At 46.2% G+C, this 25,611-nt stretch overlaps 1 protein-coding gene across 3 annotated transcripts in view; it reads right to left on the bottom strand.

Annotated features, from left to right (window-relative positions):
• The window catches only part of CNTN5 (contactin 5), a 667,536-nt gene that overhangs the window by 189,513 nt on the left and 452,412 nt on the right, over nt 1-25,611 (bottom strand). For all 3 annotated transcript variants that reach the window (XM_053385671.1, XM_053385670.1, XM_053385673.1), the window contains one exon: nt 5,267-5,362. In XM_053385671.1, the coding sequence (XP_053241646.1) occupies nt 5,267-5,362 (96 nt within the window). The remainder of the gene's footprint in view (nt 1-5,266; nt 5,363-25,611) is intronic.

The raw sequence follows: 25,611 nt of genomic DNA, 5'->3' as shown, positions 1-25,611 counted from the left end.
ACTTTTTTTTGCAGCTTGCAACAGTGACTGAAAATGGTCTGCTTCCCCATAGATACAGAAGCGAGACTTCTCAAGCGATAAAGCAACCCAGTCTGTCTGGTGAAGCATATACCAGAATCGTGGTGAGCTTATGCATGTACAGAGATAGTGTGCTAGGAACTGAAGCTACAGCGCTAGTTATGAGCTAATTTACAAAACGTAGATTAATTGGGATGTTTCCGTAACAAGCTATTAACCTGTCCCTGGGGAGGAGAAGGGGGGGAAGTCCCTTCCCTTCATTATTGTCCCATATATCAGTACCCACATACGGTAGATGCCTAAAAGGCAATAAAGGACGTGGCCGAGAGCCAAACGTCTTGGTGCATTTTTCAAGTTAATTAATTGCCATCTTTCTCATGCTTTCTCATTTTCTCATGTTTCCTACAATGGCATCTGGAGTTATACTTGCCGACATTGTTAGCCTGCAACACGCGAGCAAACCGCCCTAAAGGAGATTTCTTGTCAGGGTGTCTCATTCCTCCAGCACCTAACACTGGCTTAATTGGGCAAGGCCAACTAGCGTTCCTCATTCCCCCGAGGTTCAATACCATCCCCAGGGGAAGAAGCATTTCTGCAATTGAACCACCATATATTCTAGGCCATGGTATTTTGCCGTTCGTTAACTTACATATCAACTTTGCCTTTTGTCAGAATGACAAGGGAGTGTAAAGAGAGAGAGAGAGAGAGAGAGAGAGAGAGAGAGAGAGAGAGAGAGAGAGAGAGAAATTGGGAGAGTTAACCGAATGGGGATGATTCTGGGTTGATTTCTGAAGGAATAAACCACCCTCACTCATTCCAGCCACGTCAGGTTATAGGTCAGTGGTAGAAGATCTGCTTTGCATGCAGACAATCCCAGATTTGATCCCTGGCATCTCCAGGGAGGGCAGGAAGAAGAAGAAGAGTAGTAGTAGTAGTAGTAGTAGTAGTAGTAGTAGTAGTAGTAGTAGTTTGGACTTGATAGCCTGTATTTCACTCCCCTTAAGGAGTCTCAAAGCGGCTAACAATCTCCTTTTCCCTTCCTCCCCCACAACAAACACTCTGTGAGGTGAGTGGGGCTGAGAGACTTCAGAGAAGTGTGAGTAGCCCAAGGTCCCCTAGCAGCTGCATTGGAGGAGCAGGGAAGCGAACCCAGTTCACCAGATTACGAGTCCACTTAACCACTACACCACTCTGGCTCTCCCACTGCACCACGCTGCCTGGGAGTCCAAAAGTAGGAGGAACAGAAAGCAAAGCTACCTCCTGGCTGGATGTGAGGAAAGAGGCAAGCAGGCGGTGACTGAGCAAGAGTGGATTGAAACTGGTGGAGCAGTTCCCCATTTGCCCCAACGGACAAGTCTCTACCAATTTTCAGAAGAGTCGGTTCATGATGTCAGGAGGTGCCAGGGCTATATCTTTGATATATGGGCACAGCTGCCCTATGTGCTGCCCTATCATTATGGCAGGTTGGGAAAGCAATTAGACAGTGATGTCTTCTCAGGCTCTGGACCAGTCCTGACCACCCAGGATGACTGCTGATCTCCCCTGGGCAGGGAAAGCTATAAAAGGCTTCCTGTCTGGCCTGGGACTTTGCTTGAGCAGCAAAGCCTTCCTAGTGCTGATGTGTGTCTCTGCAATGAGGTTTCATTCTCTCGCAGATAGTAAAAACTTTGAATAGAAGAAATCTTTTCCAATGACTGGGAACTATTAGTGCTCTGTTCTTTTTTTTTTAAAAGTCATGGAAACCTTGTAATTTAGAAGAGTGAATAATAAAAGAGCTGACTAGTCCCCACCTGAAGAATTTCACAATACATGACTGTAACCATTGTTCGTGAAAAATAATCCTATGAAAATAGAACCACTCTATTAACATCAACAGGCATCCTACTGACTTCTGCAGACACAATGCAGTTTACATCCAGATTGGTTCCAGAGCTGATGACATCTGTTGCCACATCTCAGTTGTCACTGATGAACTTTCATGAAAGTGATGGTCATACTTAAAGGTAAAGGTACCCCTGCCCGTACAGGCCAGTCTTGACAGACTCTGGGGTTGTGCGCCCATCTCACTTAAGAGGCCAGGGGCCAGCGCTATCCGGAGACACTTCCGGGTCACGTGGCCAGCGTGACAAGCTGCATCTGGCGAGCCAGCGCAGCACACGGAAACCTCGTTTACCTTCCCGCCAGTAAGCGGTCCCTATTTATCTACTTGCACCTGGGGGTGCTTTCGAACTGCTAGGTTGGCAGGCGCTGGGACTGAGCAGCGGGAGCGCACCCCGCCGCGGGGATTCGAACCGCCGACCTTTCGATCGGCAAGCCCTAGGCGCTGAGGCTTTTACCCACAGTCATCTTGGTCAACCCCAGGATCTTATCAAGGCCATTTAACTCAAGGCTATGCTTAAAGTAGATTCATTCTGCCTCTTCAGAAAACCCTGGAAAGCCTGCAGTGCTATTCCTAACCAGACTACAATTCCCATGATTCTTTGGAGGATCAGCTAAACCAGCACAAGTCCAATATATGTTTTATTATTTGAGTGTCAGGCTTCGGGAAAGGGGCTTCCTCCCTCCCTTTGGCCGTGGATAAGCAGAACAAAGCAAAAATAGTCTCTTACCATCTAAAGAGATTTTAATGATCACAGCTCAAGAACAGAGAGTCCATCTCGGAGTAAAGGTGTTCTCAATTAAGGTTTCCACACATCCACCCACCCCCAGTCACTTCCACACCTTGCACCCTGATCTCGCAACCACCGTGCTTCTTGTGTAGCCACCTTATCTGCTCTACGTGACCTTAGACTGATAGGCTGGACACTTTGCAGTGAGAGAAAGTCTGTTAGCTCTCTCTCTTCCTGTTCTTCTTCACTTTGCTATTCACCCCCCAGTTCATCCCAACTTTTGTCTTCAGAACTATGCCCCTTTGCAGACCACTGCTCCAAATTTATACTGCTCCATTGCTCCTGGGCAGCTTCAGGATCCTGGTCAGGAGCAGGGGGAGGGGGGAGGGGGAGGGGGAGGGTCCCACCATCACTCATCAGGAGCAGTACTCCTCAGCCTGATCTCTGACATTGAGTCAGAGAAGCCCTGAGCATCTGGTCATTTAACAGCCAGCTATTCCAGTTGAGGCTGTCTTTGACCAAAAACATTAAAATGTTTAAAATACAACAACAATAAAGATAATAGCACTGTATAATAATAATAATTATACAGACAAAAGTGCAGTCCAGCATCTGAAGGCCTTCCTAAACAAGAAGGTCAGACCTTAGTTACACATAAAAAAAGATTTCCCACCTCTGAGCTAGTGAATACTGCTTTCCCTCTAGGTCACAGTTGGATATTTTTTTTCCACATTAAAACTGCTCCATTTTTGGGGGGGGGGGGAAACATAGTTCAGAATTGGGGAACCCTTTTTTGTCAAGTGGGCCAGATCTTTATCCTGCCCCACCCACTGAATGCCTCTATCCACCTGTCAATCATCTGGTGTCAGGGTGACATCAGGTGACAGGTTGCCAGTCACCTGGCATCCTGCTGATTTGGCTGCATGCCAGTTCCCTGTGGAAAATTGGTGTGCACAGCCAATGCAGAATGGAGCCCTGGCCCCTACTCATCAGCTGACATTATTCAGTGACACCAGCGGATTAACAGGTGGGTGCAGTTTGGGTGAACTGGTCTCACTGGCCAAGACTGACCCATGGACTGGGGATTCCCTACTCCTGCTGTGGTTGTCAGGGTTCGAGGAATCGGCTTCCTCCCCCATGGCTGTAAATGAGCAGATCAAATGAAAGAAATTCTTACCAGTCAGTTTCTTTAATAAACACAGCAAAAGACAAAAGAAAGCATCAACCCAGAATGGCGGTGCTCCCAATTAAGTTTATACCCCCTCAATCCCTATTAATCTACGCCACTCCTACTTCTTGTAATCTGAGTTTGTATCCTCTGTGCTCCCTGTTCTGAGACTTTCCGAGCTCTTCTTGACCCCGGGCTGAGCGGACAGTGAATCTGTTAACCCTCTCTCTTCCAGTGTTCCATCTCCTAGGTGTTCCCCATCCAATATTTCCCAGCTTCTGCCTTCTGAACTATGCCTCTCTGCAAACCACTCTTCCAAATCTATACTGTCCTCCTGCTTCTGGGAAGATTTAGGATCCTGATCAGGAGCAGGGAGAGGGGGAGACTCCCATCATTCCTTCTCAGTGCAGCCCTCCTCAGCACAGTCCCTGACAGTGGTTGAATGCCATTTTGAATTTTTGGTTTAAACTCAGTTCAGACTAAGATTTGGATCATTATCTTTCTGCATAACAAAATCACAAATGAGAAGGAATAATGCAACCACCAGGTACTTGACCAAAAAAGGGTATTTTTTCCAGTTCACTTGGCCAAGGATACTAGAGAGATCACCACCTCCCATCCCATCCTACCTGCTCCCTACAGTCAGAAGGAGAGGCCCTTCTCTGCTGCAGCAACTCAAGTGCCTCTGGTATTGCACAGGCATCACTAAACTTACTGGATGGGAGAAAGGTGAGACAGTGGAGAGGTTAGTGCAATTGCTCCAGGTTATTTTACACAAATAAATAAAACAAAAAGTTCCTGTATGCCTTTTTTTTTTTTGCACTTCTGGATAAGATCTGGGGTCCTCCTAGTTTAGTTTCTAAACTAGGCCAACCAAATAGTTAATTGATTGTTTAAATCAACAATAAGCTAAAAACACATGCCGGAATTTTGTGTATCTGGATAGGCTTGCCTAAGCAAAAATGTTTTTAGCAGACGCTGAAAACAGTGACATCTGCCTGATGTCAATAGGCAGTGAGTTCCAACGGGTGAGTGCTGACTTACTCCACCCTCCTCCCAGGAGCAAATCCCCCCAGGCAAGGGCTGTGTACTGCAAATGGGCAGGGCAAAAGCTCAGAGTAGGTGGAGTCAAAACACACACACATAAACACACAGCCTGGTATCTCTCATGCAGAGACACAGAGACAAACACACACATTGTGCCACATTCCTTTTCACACCCATGGCTACTGAAGTTCACATCACTAGTTGAAACAGAATGAAGGCAGCCTTATCTGAGACACCCTTCCTCCTGCTCTGCAGCATTCATGGTGGATGGTCTTCCAGTATTCCTTTGGTGGTCCCAGAACTGGTCATGGGTTTGTGCATAGTTCAGCCTTTAACAATTCATAGTCAAGACCACGGCTGGACATGATGAGCGTGCAGAAAAGTGAGACTCACATCAGCACAAAAGAAAGGCAGTCAGCTGTACCTGGTGAATGGAGCGGTGGGGAGCACATCAGAACAACGCCTTGACCTTCCCGCACTGACACAGCACTTCTCGTCCGACCACTGAAATTCCCCAGATCTGTTAACATAACACAGCGGGTTTAGAGTCATGGAAAGAAACTTCTCGGCATTAGCGACTGCACAGATTTCTCTTCCTATCCTCACCGTCCGACCCTTCTTTTCACTCTCTCATGCTTTAAAAGGCAAAAAAGAATGCTCGTTTTTATTCTTGAAATTTACAAGAAAAATGCCTGGCTGTTTCACAGTAAATCTATTCTGGCTGATTTCAGCTGGCAAATGGAAATATTTTCTGCATTACATCAACACCTTTTTTTTATTGCCCCTTCTAGGATGCGGAAATGGTATCGGCAAAAAGGCATTTGGCGATGTACCCTTTTGTAACAGACATTTAATAGCTCTTTTATTCCTTTTTACTATTTCCTGCTTATTGATTTCCTCCCCAGTAAAAGTCATTCTGTGCATAGTGAAAAGAGAAATAAAGGGGGGGGGGATGCATCACATCTGAATTGCATCCTGTGCGAGACTCTTGGGTATCGTGAAAGGGATACTGCAAACAAGGTAATATTAGCACGTTTGGAGCGGGATTAGCAACACTGGATCTATAGGGGAATTGGTGCTGTGGTACCTAAATACCAGTGTATCAATTACATTACCCATTTCTAAAGTGCTTAACAAGTGCAAAGTGTACCAGTCGTTGCCCTCAGAACAACCCTGTGTGGTAGGCCACTAATCTATGAGTAGAAGTGGTCACCAGTGTGAGTGTCCTTCCTCAAATTCGAGCAACACCCCCTAATTCCTTTCGATCCCTTCCCTCCAAATCTCCCCCTATTGCTGTGGTCAATAAAATCTATGACTACCTGTCAGGGGACTGCTATCGGAACAGGGAAGGGAAGCAGAGGGGCAGTTGAGTTACAGGGAACCTCCAAAAATTTTGCGAATCAGTTCCTCTTCCTGTGATGGGGAAACCCACACCTCCAGTGGGGAAGAGAGGAAGGGACCAGAGGATGCTGCTGGGAGCCTCAGCACCACTCCTGGTCAAGCTGGCCAGGAGGGAAGCACGCCTCTTCTGCCGCCCACCCTGCGCAGAGGTGTAAAGCGCAAAGAAGGAAGGAAAAGGCTGGGGGTGACTAAGCTATTATGTTGGGGGAGGTCCCGGAAATGACCACTCCCGGATTCTGCTAGTGATTGAGGCAGACATGAACTTGTGGTTCTGCACTGTAAATAGTTTTGCACCGAAATAAAACCTGTGAAAGACAGGGCGGAGTCCTGACTGGTTACTCACGAGCAACCACCATTGCCATCTGACACTACCATTGGATATCATCCTATAAGTATACCATGACAAAAGAATAGCGCAAGCAGCTGTAAGGGAATTTAAAACATTCGTCCAATGAGGAATCAGGGTGTTCTTTATTTCTGATAGTGAGAGAGAGACAAATAATGTAGGGGAACGATGGAAAATATATAAAAACATACCAAGATCTCTCTTACCCCTGTCTCCTGTGATTAGAAAAGAGGTCAGTAGCAGTAGGATCCCCATCTTTGTGAGGAGAAAAAAAAATAGACTGCATTTTCCCTGCTGAAATCATTAGAGCATTTAAGTAAAAGAAGAAAGGCGCTCCTTACTGGGTTTTACAAAGTACGCCTAAGTGGGGCTGTGCGGCTGAATGTGTTGCAAAAGCAGGAAATGCAAGACCCCATGGATCAGAAAATTAGGGCAGATGATGGACAGCTGGTCCTAGGCTCTTCTGGGGTATAAATTCACTAAGTAAGTAAATAAATATTTTGTGTGCATTTGAAATCCAGCGTTCTCATACCCTCCAACATCTCTCCAATGAAAATAGGGATATCCTAAATAATAATGGGATGCGGGTGGCGCTGTGGGTTAAACCACAGAGCCTAGGACTTGCTGATCAGAAGGTCGGTGGTTTGAATCCCTGCAACGGGGTGAGCTCCCAGTGTTTGGTCCCTGCTCCTGCCAACCTAGCAGTTCGAAAGCACATCAAAGTGCAAGTAGATAAATAGGTACCGCTCCGGCGGGAATGTAAACGGCGTTTCCATGCACTGCTCTAGTTCGCTAGAAGCGGCTTAGTCATGCTGGCCACATGACCCAGAAGCTGTACGCCAGCTCCCTCGGCCAATAAAGCGAGATGAGCGCCACAACCCCAGAGTCGGTCACGACTGGACCTAATGGTCGGGGGTTCCTTTACCTTTACCTTTAAATAATAATAGTAGTAGTAGTAGTAGTAGTTGTTGTTAATTCCCCACTCATCTGACTGGGTTGCCCCAGCCACTCTGGGCACCTTCCAACATATATAAAAACATAACAAAACATTAAACGTTTTAAAACTTCCCTATACAGGGCTGTCTTGAGATGTCTTCTAAAGGTTGTATATTATTTCCTTGGCTTGGGGGTGCTGTAACTCCACACCCTCCAACATTTCTCCAATGAAAATTGGGCCATCCTAAGGAAAAGCAGGACATCCTGGGGTCAAATCAGAAACCGAGACAGCTTCTGTAAATCTGGGACTGTCCCTGGAAAATAGGGACAAGGAGGGTCTGCATTCTCTATTGATGCCTAGAATCTTGGCGTTTGCAATGGGCTGCTAGAATTTTGATGAGAGTTTTTCTCACGCTCCATTTGAGGCTCTCAGCTGTGACATTCCCTGCATAAACGTGCGAGATGAAAACTTCGCAGCCTAAGGCGCCTTCAGGAATTGTCATGGGCTGAGTGCTGTCCTACACAGAGAGAAAAGTCTACATGGCACAGTTTTCCATGGCCTTACAATCTATTTTGCACTAGTGGCTCCCCAATCTGGACAAAAATGGGAAGCAAAATTTTTTGCACACAGTAGTCTATTCTGCTCTCTTTTCCCCAGACACTTCCTATCATAGAGGGTGTCTCTAATAAGGCCAACATTTTTCAGACAGAACAAAATTGGTGCAGCAACCGTTTTTAACTCCACCTCTCCTTCCTTTTCCTCATTGCGTGCTGACATTTCCCCCTCCTGCATTTGTTCTTCTCTGAAAAATTTAAATTGTGTTGTTGATTCCTGTCCTCTCAAAGGATCCATTAAGGGCATGTTTCATATTCCAAAAGACAACAGCTAAATATGGAAATTTGTATAGTCTTCCCTGTCTGAACCATCTATCTTGCTCTTTGAGGGCATTTTCCAGGAAGAGAAATGACATCCTAAGGAAATTAATGATATGTCTGTTGCCATATAATTGCGTTCTTCGAAATATGAGTGTTTCATAGAGCTACCACAAACTGAAACAATTCACAAAATTGCTCTCAAAATTGTCCTCACTGGCTATAAATAAATTATAGAGCATTAAGAGTGATAAGATTGAAATCTATTTTGTTGTCATTAAACCAATTTGCAGATTTTGAAGGTCTCCAGACAGCACTGTTGTTGATTAAAAAAAATAATTTTAGAAATCTAACAAGGAAAAACATGTTGTAACAAGAATTTGTCCAAACAGTGGCTTCCTGTAGCTATTATCACCTTTTAAATCTGATAATCTGCCCCTTTCATGGCTTCTGTACTGGAAGCAAACCGAGGCTCAAAATGAATATAGTTTATGTGCACAATTTTGCAATTTAACCCTTTTCCTTCCTGCTATGTTCCAGATTGAAATATACTCAGAGTCGAGAGTGGATTTCATGCTCTTTATTCAGCTCATAGTGGTGAGGAGGAATGAAAGTCCCCTCAAAGTATCTGCTTTATATACATTATTTACACAATGGGCTGCACGTGATTGGCTTATTCCGGAATTCTCCTGTAGGCCAATCAGGTTGTGGATTCACTTCCATCTGGAGCTGGATTGGGTGGCTCCTGCAGACCAATCATACTGCTGCATTGTTCTAGGACCAATCAGACTGCTGCATTTTGGATCCTATTCAACTCAGTACATAACACAGATGAAAATCATTCCTCCATGAAGGAACAGACAGAACCCTGTCTGAAACTTCTTGCCAGCTGCTGTCAATCAGTGTAGACATACTGGGCTAGATAGACCAAGAGTCTGACTCAGTAGAAAGCAGCTTCCAATTTTTACACAATAAAGAATAGGTCTGTTCTCTGCCTCTCCTGCATATCAGGCAAGGATCTCCATGCAAAATGTTTCAGACACAACAATATTTACTGCGTATCAGTAGGGAATAAGAGTTTAGGGAGCAGTTCATAGGTGACAATCCTAAAATATCTTTTTAAAAGGCAGCCTTTAGAGATGAGGGAACGAACAGCTGGCCGGGTCAGGATTCTAGGAGACGGGCAGTTATAAGACGGGAATGTGAAACAGATGAAATTTAAGCAGCAGCAGAACTTGTGAATCTTGTGGTTGTTTTTTTAAAAAAATGAAAATATGTTTTGTCTTAAAGTGTGGCTGTCAAGTGTGACTGTCAGTGCAGGGAGGAACTTCTATATCAAACCAGTGATGCGAGGGGCAAAGGCACAGCTGTGAAACTCCCCTCCCCTTCACATTTTCCACCTCCTCTCTGGCACAATTTAAAAGTAATGATGGGATATTTAAAACCAAAACAAAAAAAGTACCCATGTGGTTGGCATCACATTGAAAAGTTAGCAATCCTTTGTGACGTTAACATGTGAGAGTGCTGGAGGTGAAATAGTTAAACAGGTTACCCAATCAGGACCCAGGGGGGTGGAGTCAGAGGGACTATAAAACCAGCTCTGGGAGAGGCGAAGGGAGGAGTTTGTTGGGAGGTTGTTTGGAGTGGGAGTGAATTGGGATAGAGTCTGTGGGTAGGTTTAGTTAGTGTAGCGAAATAAGCTGAGTCAGGAACAGTTAGGAGCTAGGAGACAAGTAAATATCTGAGAGGTGGTTTAGTGAGTGAGAGCAGGTAGCGGAAGTTATAGGTCTGGATAGGCACCCCATGATATCGTTTATGAAACCACACGTTTGTTAAACTGCAATAAATAAACAGAAGTTTGTGTTCCAATTTAACCCTGAATGGACTCAGTATTGTACCAGGTAGGGCTTGGGTGGTGGCAGCGAGAAATAAAGTGGTGGCACAGGGATCAATAGATGGTGAAACGTCCAGGGACCCTGTGTGATCACCACACCCTTAAACATGCAGAATTAGCATTAGCCAAGGTTAGATAGCTTGGGTGCATGGTTGTAACATTTCGTGCTGTGAACTTTATAAATGATGCAACAAGAGGCTGGCATGTCCAGTAAAGGAACTTGAGCTGTGCCACTCTTGCTGAGAGATCCCAAATGGCTGATTCTCCAACTTTCAAGCAGGGAGCTTCCTCGAACTGCTTCCCTCCGGTGCAAAATTCCTGTTGAACACACCACGTCACTGCTCTCAGTCTCTATTGCTATAACCTCTCCTTCTAAAGAAGAAAGTTATTCTAGGTCTCCTTCAGCCTCTTTCTGTAGGCCACGCCCACACCATAAATTCAAAGCACTCTTGTAACACTTTAACAGCCATGGTTTCCCCCCAAAGGCTCCTGGGAGCTGTAGTTTGGTTAAGGGTGTTGAGAGCTGCTATTCTCCCCAAGGAGCTACAATCTCCTGAGCTGCAATTGTTGGATATGAGAAAGGTTATTTGCCTCAAGCAGCTGGCACCAAACAACTCATATACTCAAAGAAGATATAGCACACTGGGCGCTGTATCTTGGAACGCTTTCCATTTCCTCTAGAGGCAGCAGTTGACTACAGAAGCATCCCACCAAAATCAGAAGAGAGGTGGTTAGAGACTAAGCAGCAACTGTAGTGCTCTGGTCAATGGGGTCACGAACGGTTGGCCAAGACTAAACGACTAAACAACAACAAGTAGTGCCTGCTAATGCATATACAGTCATACATCGGGTTACAGATGCTTCAGGTTGCTTTTTTTCAGGTTACAGACGCACCGAAACCCGGAAGTACCAGAACGGGTTACTTCTGGGTTTCGGCAGTTGCGCATGCGCAGAAGCACTAAATCACGCTTTGTGCATGCGCAGAAGCGACGAATTGCAACCTGCATGTGCGCAGACGAGGCGCTCTGGGTTGTGAAAGCTGCGGGTTGCGAACATGCCTCCCGCACGGACCACGTTCGCAACCCGAGTGTCCACTGTATGAGCAATCCTTTCCAGTTCACAGGGAACTCTGGAAACTGTAGCTCTGAAGGGAGAATATGGGGCCAGGCTAAGCCAAATACTTTTATTTTTCCTGCTGGAAGTGAAGGACAAGATGGTGCCTCTACCCATTCTGTGTACAAAAGCCAACCAGACTGGTACTTGAACATAACTTCAACAATGGTAATTGGCTCCACTGCACCCAGGGGCATCTGCCTAGATTAGGCCAGGACACTGGGCATATACAACTCTGTCTCAGTAGAGACTGGTGGGGTGGGGGCCACGCACATGACTTCCCATCAGCAGAATGGCTGCTGCTTACTTGGCGGTAGAAAGGTGAGGCAGCATGGATGTAGTGCTGTGCTGGTACACCAGTGGAATCCACCCAAGAGGTCAGGTGTGTGGCACGGTCCTCGAATGCCAGTCACTGTTGCTCTATCTACTCTAAACCCCATAGGATCAGCCAACTGAGGCAGCTACCCAGCTGCTAACGGTAGGGCTGGACCTCTTCTGGGCCTGTGCATTGCAGGCGGCAACCATTTTAGGAATGTCTAATCAACGTGTGATTGCTCATGTACAGGTCCTTTTAGACCTGGAAGAGGGCCCAACAGAGTGGGGCACACTTATGCGTTCTCCGCCAATGCTAGTAATGGAGGCCCCGCACAAAATGGTTGCCACCTGTACAGTTGTGCCTTGGTTTTTGAACAGCTTAGTTCATGAACATTTTGGCTCCCGAACGCCACAAACCCAGAAGTGACTGTTCCAGTTTGCAAACTATTTTTGGAAGCCAAATGTCCGACGGGGCTTCCGCGGCTTCCAATTGGCTGCAGGAGTCTCCTGCGGCCAATCAGAAGCCACACTTTGGTTTCCAAATGTCTTGGAAGTCAATTGGATTTCCTGAACCAATTCTGTTCAACTTCCAAGGTATAACTGTATTCTGTAATTAATAGATGGCACAAACTCTTTTCATCAATCAATCAATCAATCAATCAATAAATATTGAGTGATAACAACAACAAGTTTTGGGAGAGCTGAATAGCAAATTGAAGTAGAAAGGGGGGGGAAAGAAACAAATTCAGATTTTAATTTCTTAACTCTGTTTTTTTATATTTAACAATCAAGGTGACATTTCATTTGTAACGCCAAAGCAGTCTCATTAAACTGAACAAAATCAAGCTGAAATGGAATGTGGGGAGAGCCCGTTGCTGTTTCATCATAGAGGAATACAGAACAAACAACAACCACCACTTTTCCCTGCTTAGGAAACATAATGAAAACCGCGCTGCTCAGCCACATTCATTATGCCTCAATTTATATGCGCCAGATGCCAGACGGCTTAAGTGACGGGCCTTACCTGGGCATTTGCAAAAATTATTTATAAAAACAACTCTTCTAGAAAAAGTGCATTCATTTTATTTAAATTCAATTACCACTGTAAAGGGCTTGTTTCCAGTAAACAGTAGAAGCCCTATTTGCAAGTGAAAATTAATTGCTATTCAGGTGCTTCCAGCATGGAAAAGAAACTACTATGCACAAGGGTGTAGACAGACTCAGCTTTCCATTAGGAGTATGAGGCTTTTGCAGCATTAGCGCTAATTTAATCAAACTGGTTAACCATCTGTAAAACAAAGACTGAAGATTTAACACCTTTGCTATGACACTGGACAAAGCCTACAGAACTAGCTATTTGCAGGTGCATAGATCAAGAGGCAGTTCCGCTTGAAAGAGGACAGGGTACCACCTGGTTCACCTAGTGCTGTACTCTGACTGGTAATGACTGTCTAGAACAGAGGTTTTCAACTTTTATGAGTCCTCGGCTCCCTTGACCAACAATATTCTTTCTGCGGCACCCCTGTGGGGCTCAGGAGTCCAGTTATGTCCCCCCTTGCCTGCAGAGCTGGCAGCCCCTCATCCCTTTTTTGAACACCGTCTCTTGTGGAGTGTTCCCTCAGCCTCCTCTCCCGTCTCCTCGTGAGTCCTTCAGGAAGCTGCCACACACACACACACCCCGGTCTCTGAGCCACCCCACCCTGAAGAGAGGTGCCTCTTCATCCTGCTCCACGAGGGTCTGGGCAGAGGATGTTCCAAGTGTTTGGGAATCATTCTGCCAGAAACAAGTAGAAAGGTTCTAGAAGGTTCTAGAAGACCAGTCGGCTTTGTTTTTGCAGATGCCTGATGGAAGAGTGGCGGATTCTGTTGAAGGACCGTTGCTGTGATTTACAACGTGCTGGAGATAAGACTTTTGTTTGAAAGTGTGCTGTTAATTGCTGATTATGTCAACAGTCGAAACCATTTCCCTGGACTTGGGTGACTTTAAAAGAGGATTAGACAGATTCACGGAGGACAAGGCTATCAGTGGACACTAGCCATGATGGCTATGTGAGGTTGTGTGTTTGGTGAGGCTGTGTGTTTGGTGGAAGGAATAATAATAATAATAATAATAATAATAATAATAATAATAATAAATTTTATTTATATCCCGCCCTCCCCAGCCGAAGCTGGGCTCAGGGCGGCTAACAACAATCAAAATAGTCCAACATTCTAAAAACATTCATTATAAAATTAATTAAAATCAAATTAAAATCAAATTAATATCAAATTAATGGCAACCATCAAGCAAAATTCTGTGCAGATTGCCAGAGGAGGGGGTCAGGCTGCGCCCTGACCAAAGGCCTGGTGGAACAGCTCTGTCTTGCAGGCCCTGCAGAAAGATGTCAGGTCCCGCAGGGCCCTAGTCTCTTGTGACAGAGCGTTCCACCAGATTGGAGCCGCGGCCGAGAAAGCCCTGGCTCTAGTTGAGGCCAGCCTAACCTCTCTGTGGCCTGGGATCTTTAGGATGTTTTTATTTGCAGACCGTAAATTTCTCTGTGGGACATACCAGGAGAGGCGGTCCCGTAGGTATGAGGGTCCTAGGCCGTATAGGGCTTTAAAGGTTAAAACCAGCACCTTAAACCTGATCCTGTACTCCACCGGGAGCCAGTGCAGCTGGTATAGTATCGGATGAATATGATCTCGCAGCGAAGACCCCATAAGGAGTCTCGCTGCGGCATTCTGCACCCGCTGGAGTTTCTGGGTCAGTCTCAAGGGCAGCCCCACATAGAGCGAGTTACAATAATCCAGTTTGGAGGTGACCGTCGCGTGGATCACAGTGGCTAGGTCAGGGCGAGAGAGATAAGGAGCCAAATGCTTAGCTTGGCGGAGATGAAAAAATGCCGCCTTTGTTATAGCTGTAGTCTGCGCCTCCATAGAGAGGGAGGTATCGAAGATTACACCCAAACTCTTAACGGACGATGCTGGCACTAATTGCACCCCCGCAAGAGATGGGAGTTGCCCCCTCAATCCCATATCGCTCCATCCCAGCCAGAGGACCTCTGTCTTCGAAGGATTTAACTTCAACTGGCTCCCACGTAACCATCCAGCCACAGCTTCCAGACATCTGGTCAGTGTATCTGGGGCCGAGTCAGGATGGCCGTCCATCAACAGATAGAGTTGGGTGTCATCGGCATACTGATGGCAACCCAGCCCAAAACTCCGGACAAGCTGGGCGAGGGGGCGCATAAAGATGTTAAAAAGCATCGGGGAGAGAATCGCACCCTGAGGCATTCCACACACCAAGGAGTGGCGCGATGACAATTCCCCCCCAAGCGCCACCCTCTGTCCCCGACCAGAGAGAAACGAGCGCAGCCATTGAAGGACTGTGCCCTGGATCCCCACGTCGGCAAGGCGTTCGTGATCCAGGAGTTCGTGATCGACCATGTCGAAGGCTGCTGACAGGTCTAGAAGAATCAGCAGCCCCGACCCGCCTTGATCCAGCTGCCTGCGGAGATCATCTGTTAGGGCGACCAGAGCCGTCTCGGTCCCATGACCAGCGCGGAAGCCGGACTGGAATGGATCGAGAGCCGATGTTTCATCCAGAAACGTACCAAGCTGTTCAGCAACCGCTCTCTCAATCACCTTACCCAGGAATGGAAGATTCGAAACCGGGTGGTAATTGGATAGATCTAAAGGATCTAATGATGTTTTCTTTAAGAGCGGATGCACCACTGCCTCCTTCAGTTCCCCTGGGAATATCCCGGTGCCAAGGGACAAATTGATGATATCACCCAGGGGGGCCCGCACCTCGTCTGGACACGCTCTAATCAGCCAAGACGGGCACGGGTCAAGAGGACAGGTGGTGGGCTTTCCAGCTTGGAGAAGTCTGTCCACATCGGCTGGGGATATCTGGTCAAAGTGGTCCAATACTGGACCCGAGGACAGTCGAGGGGCCTCCAGTTCCTTTATTGTATCCAAATTGGCAGGGAGGTCATGGCGGAGCAACAGGACCTTCTCCGCAAAAAAGCTCACAAATGCCTCACAGCTGTGTGTCAGATTGTTATTTAAATTTGGCTGTCCTTCAAGGGACGTTACAGACCTAATTATACTAAATAATTGCGCCGGGCGAGAGCTAGCGGAGGCAATGGAGGCCGAGAAGTAGGACTTCTTAGCGGCCTTCACTGCCATCTCGTAGGTTTTCATAAAAACCCTATAAGATGTTCTTGAGGCTCCGTCACGGGCACCCCACCATACTCGCTCTAGCCGTCTGAGGTCCCGCTTCATTTTCCGAAGCTCCTCGGTAAACCAGGGAGCCCGGTTTCTGCGGAGTCGCAGAGGGCGCCTAGGTGCGATCTCATTGATGGCTGCTAGGAGCTGGATATTCCAGCCCTCAACAAGCTCAGTCAATGAGTTGCCAGGGGGAGCAAGGTCCCGCAAGGCCTGACGGAATCTATCAGGGTCCATCAGCCTCTGCGGGCGAGCCCAAATTGGCTCGCCACCTAAGCAGGGTGGGGGTGGAAAATCAATCCTGGCTTTCAGAGCGTAGTGATCAGACCATGGCACCTTCACATATATACCTATGCCAAAGATCAAATCCAGCGTGTGGCCTGCTTGATGTGTGGGGCCCGAAACAAACTGGGAGTGCCCTAGTGTGGCCATGGAAGACACCAGGTCCAGAGCCTGTGAGGGGGGAATGGCATCAGCATGGATGTTGAAGTCCCCCAATACTAATAGGTTAGGGAACTCCAAGGCCCAGCCGGCCACCGCCTCCAGCAGGCCTGACAGGGTGGCTGCTGGTGCGCTAGGTGGCCGGTACACCAGCCAGACAGCCAGGCTCACCTCGGAGCCCCACACTAGGCCAACACATTCAATGCCGGGGAAGTTCACCTGGAATTCCTCACTGTGATTGAGGTGTTCCTCTTCTCCCACCTCAGCATTATTTTATCTAATTTTCTTTTTTTTTAATTAATTTTTATTCAAATTTCCAATAACCATTCCAATTACAATTTAACATCCAATTTAACTTATACATCTTTTAGACTTCCATCAGCCTATCTGACAATTTTCATATTTATCACAACTTCTCACATTCCTTAAATTTATGTTGCACTTTAACAATCCTTATTTTATCTTCTCCTTTAAGCAACATTCCTATCTATTCTTTTCACAGAGCTTCCTGAAATCCAACAAGCGTTATTTCCTGATCAAACACACTTTTGATATACTCTGTAAATTTGTTCCAGTCCTCGGTGAATCTCTGATCGCGTTGGTTTCGAATTTTTCCCGTTAATTTGTCCATTTCTGCATATTCCATCAGTTTCATTCTCCATTCTTCCCTCGTTGGCATTTCTTCCTGTTTCCATTTTTGGGCCAACAAGATTCTAATTTTATCTAATTTATCTAATTTTCAATAGTATTTATTCATTTTTATGTAAACCATAAAGGTAAAGGACCCCTGGACGGTTTAGTCCAGTCAAACTTGGCTATGGGGTTGTGGCACACATCTCGCTTCGGCCCAAGGGAGCCGGTGTTTGTCCACGGATAGCTTTCCTGGACATGTGTTCAGCATGACTAAACCACTTCTGGAAGAAAGGGACACTGTGACGGAAGCCAGAGTGCACGGAAACACCATTTACCTTCCACCTCAGTGGTACCTATTTTTCTACTTGAGCTGGTATGCTTTTGAACTGCTAGATTGGCAGTAGATAGGTACATAGGATTGTGTGGTCAATTGGAGATGCCAGGGATTGAACTTCATGCAGAGCATCTACATTTAAGCTATGGCCCTTTATTTTTGGAGAGGGCTATAGGAATCTTTCATCTCATTGTGCACGCAATAGTGAAGAACTCTCATTCATTCCCCTCCCCCCCCCATGGGAAGTCACTAGGGATCTACGCTCCCCAAACTTCATTTTCACTTCTGGGTTTTAGACTTTGTTCTGGCATGCTCTCAAAATGTGCCAAAAACTAGAATGGAGTGCATTGTTTATCTGCCACCACCTAAAGGAGGCAAGTAGGTTTGTTTAAAAGTTCCTCATGTAAACCATGGAGGAACAGATTTCTTCTACCCTGGTTAAGGTGCTGTTGGCCACTGCCCAAGCCATCTGCCCTTGATGAATTCTTGGCCCTCCAGCTAGCAGCAGCTGCTAATAAACCAACAAGCCTTCTTCCCCTCCCTCAATTGATGCTCCATAGCAGAAGGCAGGATGCAGAATGGTGATCAGACTGTTGACATAGTTGCTTCTGCTGCCACTTGCAGAGAGAGAGAGAGAGAGAGAGAGAGAGAGAGAGAGAGAGAGACAGACAGACAGACAGACAGACTGTACTACTGCTAGGGCTAAATAGTGAGCTCCACCTCCAAGAAACTGTTGAAGAATGAAATGATCCCACTGCAATTTTTTCGCTTACAAACAGGATGGAAACCAGTTGTGTACCCTGCTGTAATTTGGTCATTCAGAGCAGGTGATAATAATACAGGGACTGTATTCCTGACACTGATGCAACATGGGACAACTTCCTCCAAAAGTTAGGTTATCAAAACTGAGTTTTGTTGTTGAATTAACTGAGGAGGAGCTAAGCGGAACTCACACCTGCAGTCTCAGGGAAAGTACCCCGTATATACTTATGCCAAAAATGTCTGTGTGTTAAGGGAAGGCTTTGCAAATAAGCAATTCTACTGGGTTGGCAAACAGATTCTTTGTCTGCTGTTTTGTGTTTCTAATAGAACAGGTGTGTCTGTGAGTAACAGCTTTCACACTACTACTCTGCAATTACCACTCAGTACTTCATCGCAGGTGCTGCATGCCCTGATGAGATTGTTCGTGAGATCTGCAGACTGTTCTGGCAAGCAAAAATGGATGGTGATCTTCCGTTTCCATCCCTGTCTTTCATGGTTTTCAAAGTCATTTGTTGTCCTCTCTTATAACCACAGGTTCTAAGAGAAGTGGATGGAAAATGCAGAATGTGGCCCCAGTGCTAAGAGCGTTGATGTCGATTTTACACTTTGTGCGTACTAACAAGAGTAGGAAGCAAGCTTTTCTCCAGCTGTATGCAGAACCAGTAGCTGGGCAACATGATATCTGGAGCAGACTCCAGGAGAGGGGAGCTGTGCTGTGTGACTCCCCTCTCAGGAAAGGTTGCATTGCTTGAGACTTTTTAATTTAGAGAAAAGGTGACATGATAGACATTTAGAAAACTATGCATGGCATGGAGGAAGTGGATAGAGAAGTTGTTCTCCTTCTTTCATGACACTATGTCATGGTCTGGTTCACGGGTGATCGAAGTCCCGGCTGGGGACGTCGGGACCGGGGGCAAGATGGCACGGTGGGAGCAGGAACGGGAGTCCAGAAGCCAGGAGTCAGGAAGCCAAGAGTTTGAGGGTCAGAGAGCTGGGAGTCAAGAAGCCAAGGGTCTGAGGGTCAGGAAGGAAGGAAGGGGTTGTGAAGTCAAGGGTTCGAGGATCAAGAAGCAAGGAGTCAAGGAACCAAACGCAGCAAGGCAAGGAATGTGTTGCCGTGGCAAAGAGCTGACCTTATATCCCTTCCCAGCTCTTGCCACCAGGTGCTGTGAGTTACCAATTGGCCTCACCTGTGAGGCTGCACCTTGCCTCTTCAGAACAAACTGGTCACAGGGCCTGGCTCCTGCACACACACCTGACACACTAGAACTCATGCATATCCAATGAAGCTGCATGTTGGAAGATTTAGGATAGATAAATAAAGTCCTTTATGCAGGGCATAGTTAAACTATGGAACTCACTTCCACGGGAAGCTGTGATGGCCACCAACTTGGATGGCTTTAAAAGAGGATTAGACAAATTCATGGAGAAGAAGGCTACCAATAGCCTGTGTTCAGGTCCTGCTTGTGGGTTCCTCCCAGGTTGGCCACTGTGAGAACTGGATGCTACACTAGATGGGCCAAAGGCTCTTCTTATGTTCTTATGGTGGGAACCTCCTGCGTCATGAATGGCATGTTTTGAATGAGCTGCAAGATTGGCTGAAGACCACCACCCAAATTGGATGCTGTTGAATTATTTCTGAACTGTGTTGATCAAAGAGCTAAAGGAATGTTCATGTTCTGGCAAAAAGTACTGTACCTGCAAGGAAGTGTGAAAGGCTGGCTATGCAATGCTAGTTGCAAACAATGAGTATCGTACCACACCAAAAGCTACAGAAGACCAGGTACAAACAATGAGAGTTGTGATATGCCAGGAACATGCTAAAGATGGAGGACTGCCAAGTACATGCCAGAAGGCCGTGAGAAATGCTAAGACCCAGATGCACAGAAGGAAAACTATATAAGATCAGGCTTTTCAGAAGGGTCTGTGTGTCAGACGCAGCTAGGATCCTCATTGTCTGATCACCCATAACCCTTATTGGAACTTGATCGGTTCCACTGAAGGGCTGGTGAGTATGATTTTGTGACGGAGTGCATGTTCCCTTGTCTTGTTATGTATTATGTTTGTTAATCAATAAAGCAATGTTATGTAGAAATTCCAATATATTGGTTGCCTGACTGCTTTCTTGTGTTCTCTCTCTGGAGTGCACTGAATCTCATTTATGCTAAAACATCTAAACAGATAAAAGAACCTGGTTATTCATAACACCTGCTAGGAACTACTCCTCCCCATTCAGCAGGCTGGTTGGGTAGATATATCAGGCCATAGTTGGCTGCCTGTTGGATGCTGCACCAAACCCCATTATACAGTCTTTGATAAAGTTATGGCCCTGCATAACCCACCATCTCCCTCCAGCCATTCACTGCTCCCTACCTCCCTGTGCCTGGTGCACAAATGCAAACATTTCTCACATATTATATGCATTGTTATACATATAACATGCATAGTATATGCATATATGCACTCCAGATTTTGTAATGCAACCAGCACATAAGCGGATATATACAAAGGTGCATATCATTGTGTAGGAAGCTACCTGGGATAGCTCAGGTGGTAGAGCATGAGACTCTTAATCGCAGGGTCATGTGTTCGAGACACACATTGGGCAGAAAGATTCCTGCATTGCAGGGGGTTGGACTAGATGAGCGTCACGGACCCTTCCAACTCTACAATTCTATGAATGGTGTGTTATTACGTATAAAATTACACTGCAGAAATATAGAGCTGCATGGGTCTGGATATACAAATATTTGCATATAATTGGTTGAAGGTTTTTTTAAAAAATAATTCCAATAGCCACAAGTATAGATAAGAGCATGATGTGAGGGGCGTTCCCATATGGGTAAAATCCGACAGAGTTGGAACTGCCAAATTCTGTGCATGAATCTGTTTCCAAAGGATTCCTCCACCATCCCTCTCAAGAACACATCTAACAATAAAAAGGTAAAGGTAAAGGGACCCCTGACCATTAGGTCCAGTCGTGACCGACTCTGGGGTTGCGGCACTCATCTAACTTTATTGGCCAAGGGAGCCGGCATACAGCTTCCGGGTCATGTGGCCAGCATGACTAAGCCACTTCTGGCAAACCAGAGCGGCGCACGGAAATGCCGTTTACCTTCCCACTGGAGCGGTACCTATTTATCTACTTGCACTTTGACATGCTTTTGAACTGCTAGGTGGGCAGGAGCTGGGACCAAACAATGGGAGCTCACCCCATCGCGGTGATTCAAACCTTCTGATTGGGAAGCCAAGGTTTAGACCACAGCACCACCCACGGTCCTCTACATCTAACAATATGAACAAGCAAAAATCCCCCACAGAGATCCCTTTTGGGAAAACGAATGCCTTCTGCTCCTTTATCTGTATATTCAGCAGGGTGGTGTGAACTGAAAGTGACAGGTTGCCATTCTGAAGCTTCACCACATCAGCGCAGAAAAGCTGTCAATGGCAGCAAGAGGCGAGGAGGGTGGGTGGAAGCAGACGGTCCATCACTGGTTCCCCTCTCCATACTTGCACTCTGTGAGTGTTTCTTCCCCACCCCAGCTTGGCTTCAGGGTACTCCTGACTACAGCAGCGAAATGGAAATGATTGACTAGCGGTAGAAAATTAAAATTAATTTTTAAAACACCTTAGCATTACCCTGTCCTGACTCTCATCAATTTTCACCAGGTAATAAGGCCCCTATATCTGGCATGCTTCCTTCGAAGGCTGAGCTCGAGAGATGGCAACAGACTTGGGAGATGGATGGTCAGAGCAAGACTAAGTTTGCATTCAGACATGGAACTTATTGCATTTGTTTTTCCTGGTTATAATGCTGGCGTTTCTGTCCCAGTCACTTATACTGCCATGGTGGGAAAGAACAGTATGATGAGATATGGTCCCAAATTTTGTCATTGAAAAGCTCCCGTGATTTTCTGAATGAAGATGATTGCAACCGGCTCTCACCCCCTCCCCGGAAACAACACATAAATTAGCACAAAACTTCCACCAGTTTTCCAGAAGTCATGTGAAAGATCGGATACAACATGAAAATGAACAGGCAAGGGAAGATGGCATAAAGTGCTGTCTGAATGCAGCCTTAATCAACTATTATGGTGGTATTCTACCAGGAAAGGAGACAGTAAGCAGAAACAATAGCTACTACAGCAGAAATAGTGTTTCCAGTCCAATCTTGACATGAGAAAGACACAGAGGACACTATTGTAAGCTGCACAGCTTATTCCCGACTGGAAGACATCCTGGCATAGCAAATGTCACAGCTGCATAAACACCAGTCTGCAGTGCTAAATACATTTCTCTGTTCCCCCTTCCAAGATCGTGTTTGAAAATGTTTTCTCCCCACGGCTAAATATGTTGCTCATTAAACCACTTCTCCTTTGCTTTAAACTGGAGCCTATTGTAAGCTGTAATTCAGCGTGCATTGTATTGTCCGCTTGATCAATTTAAAAGAAAAAAGGTATCCAAAATTGCTGGAAAAATAAGAATCGAAGCTGTCGCACTGTCACAAAACTCAGTTTGCACATTCACCTTCCGGAGACGAAGGCAGACCTCCAGCGCTTCGTCGTTACAAATGAAAAATGAGTCTGTTTGCCTTTCAGCTTCTTTTTTTGGCTGCATGATGCAAACATAACACAGAGAAGATGGTAGGCTGCCTCTGCTCAGGAGAGAGAGAGGGGGAGAGAGAGAGAGACCCATAATTCGAGGGGATACTCTTTCGCCACAGAAATACTTTAAGGCAGGAGTGCTCAACCTCAGGTCCAGGAGCTGAATGTGACCCGCTCGCCCTCTATATCAGGCTCCCAGGACTCTCTCCAAGCCACGACTCCTCTCCACTTCACACTGTTCCCCAGCCTTGTTCTGAGACATCCTCCAGTGTTTTTGACTGCCTGGAATGTGCTCTTAAACATTGATAAAGACTCTTGCTCACCATGATGGAGGACATTGAGAAATGTATGTTGTAGAAAGCTCTGGATTTGGAATAGCTAGAATGTGCCCTACTTTGCAAAGCTAGGAGTTACAGTGGTACCTCGGTTTTCGAACGTCTCTGTTGATAAACATTTCGGTTTTTGAACGCCGTAAACCCAGAAGTAAATGCTTTGGTTTTCGAACTCGCCTCGGAAGTAGAACATGCCACGCAACTTCCGCTGAGTTCAAGATCCTGAGGCTTAGCTGTCGGCTATTGAGTTTTCGGTTTTAGAATGTTTCAGAACTCGAACAGTCTTCTGGAACGGATTACATTTGAAAACTAAGGTACCACTGTACATGCCTTCCTCCACCAACTTTTACTTCTGGCCATTTCCACCACTGGCATGCAGCCCTCAAAATGTTCCCCATGAAGGAATGTGGCCCTCAGACTGAATATGGTTCCCCACCCATTTTAGATGTGGCAGCCATCTTGTGTCATGCCACGTACACCACAGCAGCCATTTTGTGACTGGCGCCCACAACACTTCTTGAACATTCCAGATGGGCCCACTGGCTCCTGAAAGGTTGGTGCCCCATGGGCTAAGGAGATGGTTCAAGCTACAATTCTGATAACTCACCACATGGGGCAGTGGCCCCATGTTCTTGGCTGTTCCTTGTTCACAACAGTGGGAAATGCACCACTATCCTAAGCTACAGATATGCTAAAGCCCTACACAATTGTACTGATTTTTCAAAGAGAAGTCACCACTGCATTGATGCTGGACTGTCACTTCAGCCTGTGGCTTAGCTGACAAAGTGGCCACATGTCAGCGCAAAGGAATGAATTATGACACAAAGGGCAGGCCGTGATGTTTGCATTCATATTTCCTGGAGTTAAAAGGAGCATGTGCTGTGACACTCATATAGAAAGGTCAACTTTTGACAGTTAAGACACCTTCCTTGGCTTAGCCGGTCCACAGCAGAAGGTGAAAACACTCAGTACTCCCTGCAGACAAAAGACACATGCGTAAGTCCAGCTGTCACTGAATTTTCTGCATGTGTGGTCAGATATAATAGAGTTTTATATTATTTCTGAATGGGTAGACAGCTTTCACAAAGGGCATGACAGCTCTAGAGTGTGAAGGATACAAGGAAAAAAGGGTTCTGCTGTTGAGATATTGTGATTAGCTGTAGTGAGTCTGTGGCTGCCATTAAGCTGCAGAGGAGAAGAAGGGAAATTCCTATGGTGCAATTCTACATAAAATTAAATAAATACTGGAATTAGTTCACCCATCCATTGGCATTAACCACTTAGTGAGCAAGCCCAAGAAGCCAGCATAAAGCAATCCAGTGTAAATTAAGGTAAAGGTAAAGGGACCCCTGTCCATTAGGTCCAGTCGTGGCCGACTCTGGGGTTGCAGCACTTATCTTGCTTTATTGGCCGAGGGAGCCAGCGTACAGCTTCTGGGTCATGTGGCCAGCATAACTAAGCTGCTTCTGGTGAACCAGAGCAGTGCATGGAAACGCCGTTTACCTTCCCGCCGGAGCGGTACCTATTTATCTACTTGCACTTTGACGTGCTTTCGAACTGCTAGGTTGGCAGGAGCAGGGACTGAGCAATGGGAGCTCACCCCGTCACGGGGATTTGAACCACCGACCTTCTGATCGGCAAGTCCTAGGCTCTGTGGTTTAACCCACAACGCCACCCGCGTCCCTGTCATATGATATAAAAGACTGTGTAATGGCTCTGTGGTTTAACCCACAGCGCCATCCGCGTCTCCCAGTGTACATTAAGCTGGTGCAAATTAGGCTTGCCATACATCCAGCAGTTGGCTGTCAGAAACTGTCTGGGCGAAAATCACTGGAACGCCCAGGAAAATCCAAATGTACGGTAACCCATGTTTTCAACTATTTCCCTTAAAAAATGTTACGCCAGATCCAAACCCCATTCAGCAGCAGGCCTGCTGCTCTGCCTATGCCTGGCAGAGGGAAAACAAGCATTTAGATTAGTGTTCTACACTGTGTTACCAGGTCATGTGACTGGCCCGAAACATGTGACCAGACTAAGTCTCCCATCTCTGGTCCCATCACACCCCTGAAATGTTCCTTTTGGAGGGTACTTACACTGGCCTCAGCTTAGCCAGCTAAGGCTCAGCCAGCTGAACCAGAATGAACAACTTATGCTGGCATATTTTGGACAGAGCCAGGGTTGGGGACTTAATAGCAGCTGAGCCTGGCTGAGTTGGGAATCAGCTGGCTGAGATGGTGATTCACTGCATCTTAACCTGCTCTTGCCAAAGAGCTGTGTACTTAAAAAAGTAATATATTATAACCGCATCAGCCTAAAATATTAATTTTCCAATGGCACCAACGGCTTTGCATTGTTGCTGATTATTTAGCAACTTTCATGTATGTTCAAGGGGATGTACAAGCAGTAATAAAAACAGCTAAGAACAAGATGAATGAAAAACACAAAACTATGCAAAGTGGACACTCATGGCAGAGACCCATTCATCTGGTTGTGAAATAGGCAATAAAAGCAAAAGCCTGCTAGATACTGAGCTATTATCAAAAGAAGGCCTGATGCCAAGCCAATGTTCTAATTAG

Source organism: Podarcis raffonei, chromosome 4 (genome assembly GCF_027172205.1).
Source record: "Podarcis raffonei isolate rPodRaf1 chromosome 4, rPodRaf1.pri, whole genome shotgun sequence".
In the NCBI taxonomy this organism is placed as follows: Eukaryota; Metazoa; Chordata; class Lepidosauria; order Squamata; family Lacertidae; genus Podarcis; species Podarcis raffonei.
This window is presented reverse-complemented; position numbering and strand designations above follow the sequence as displayed.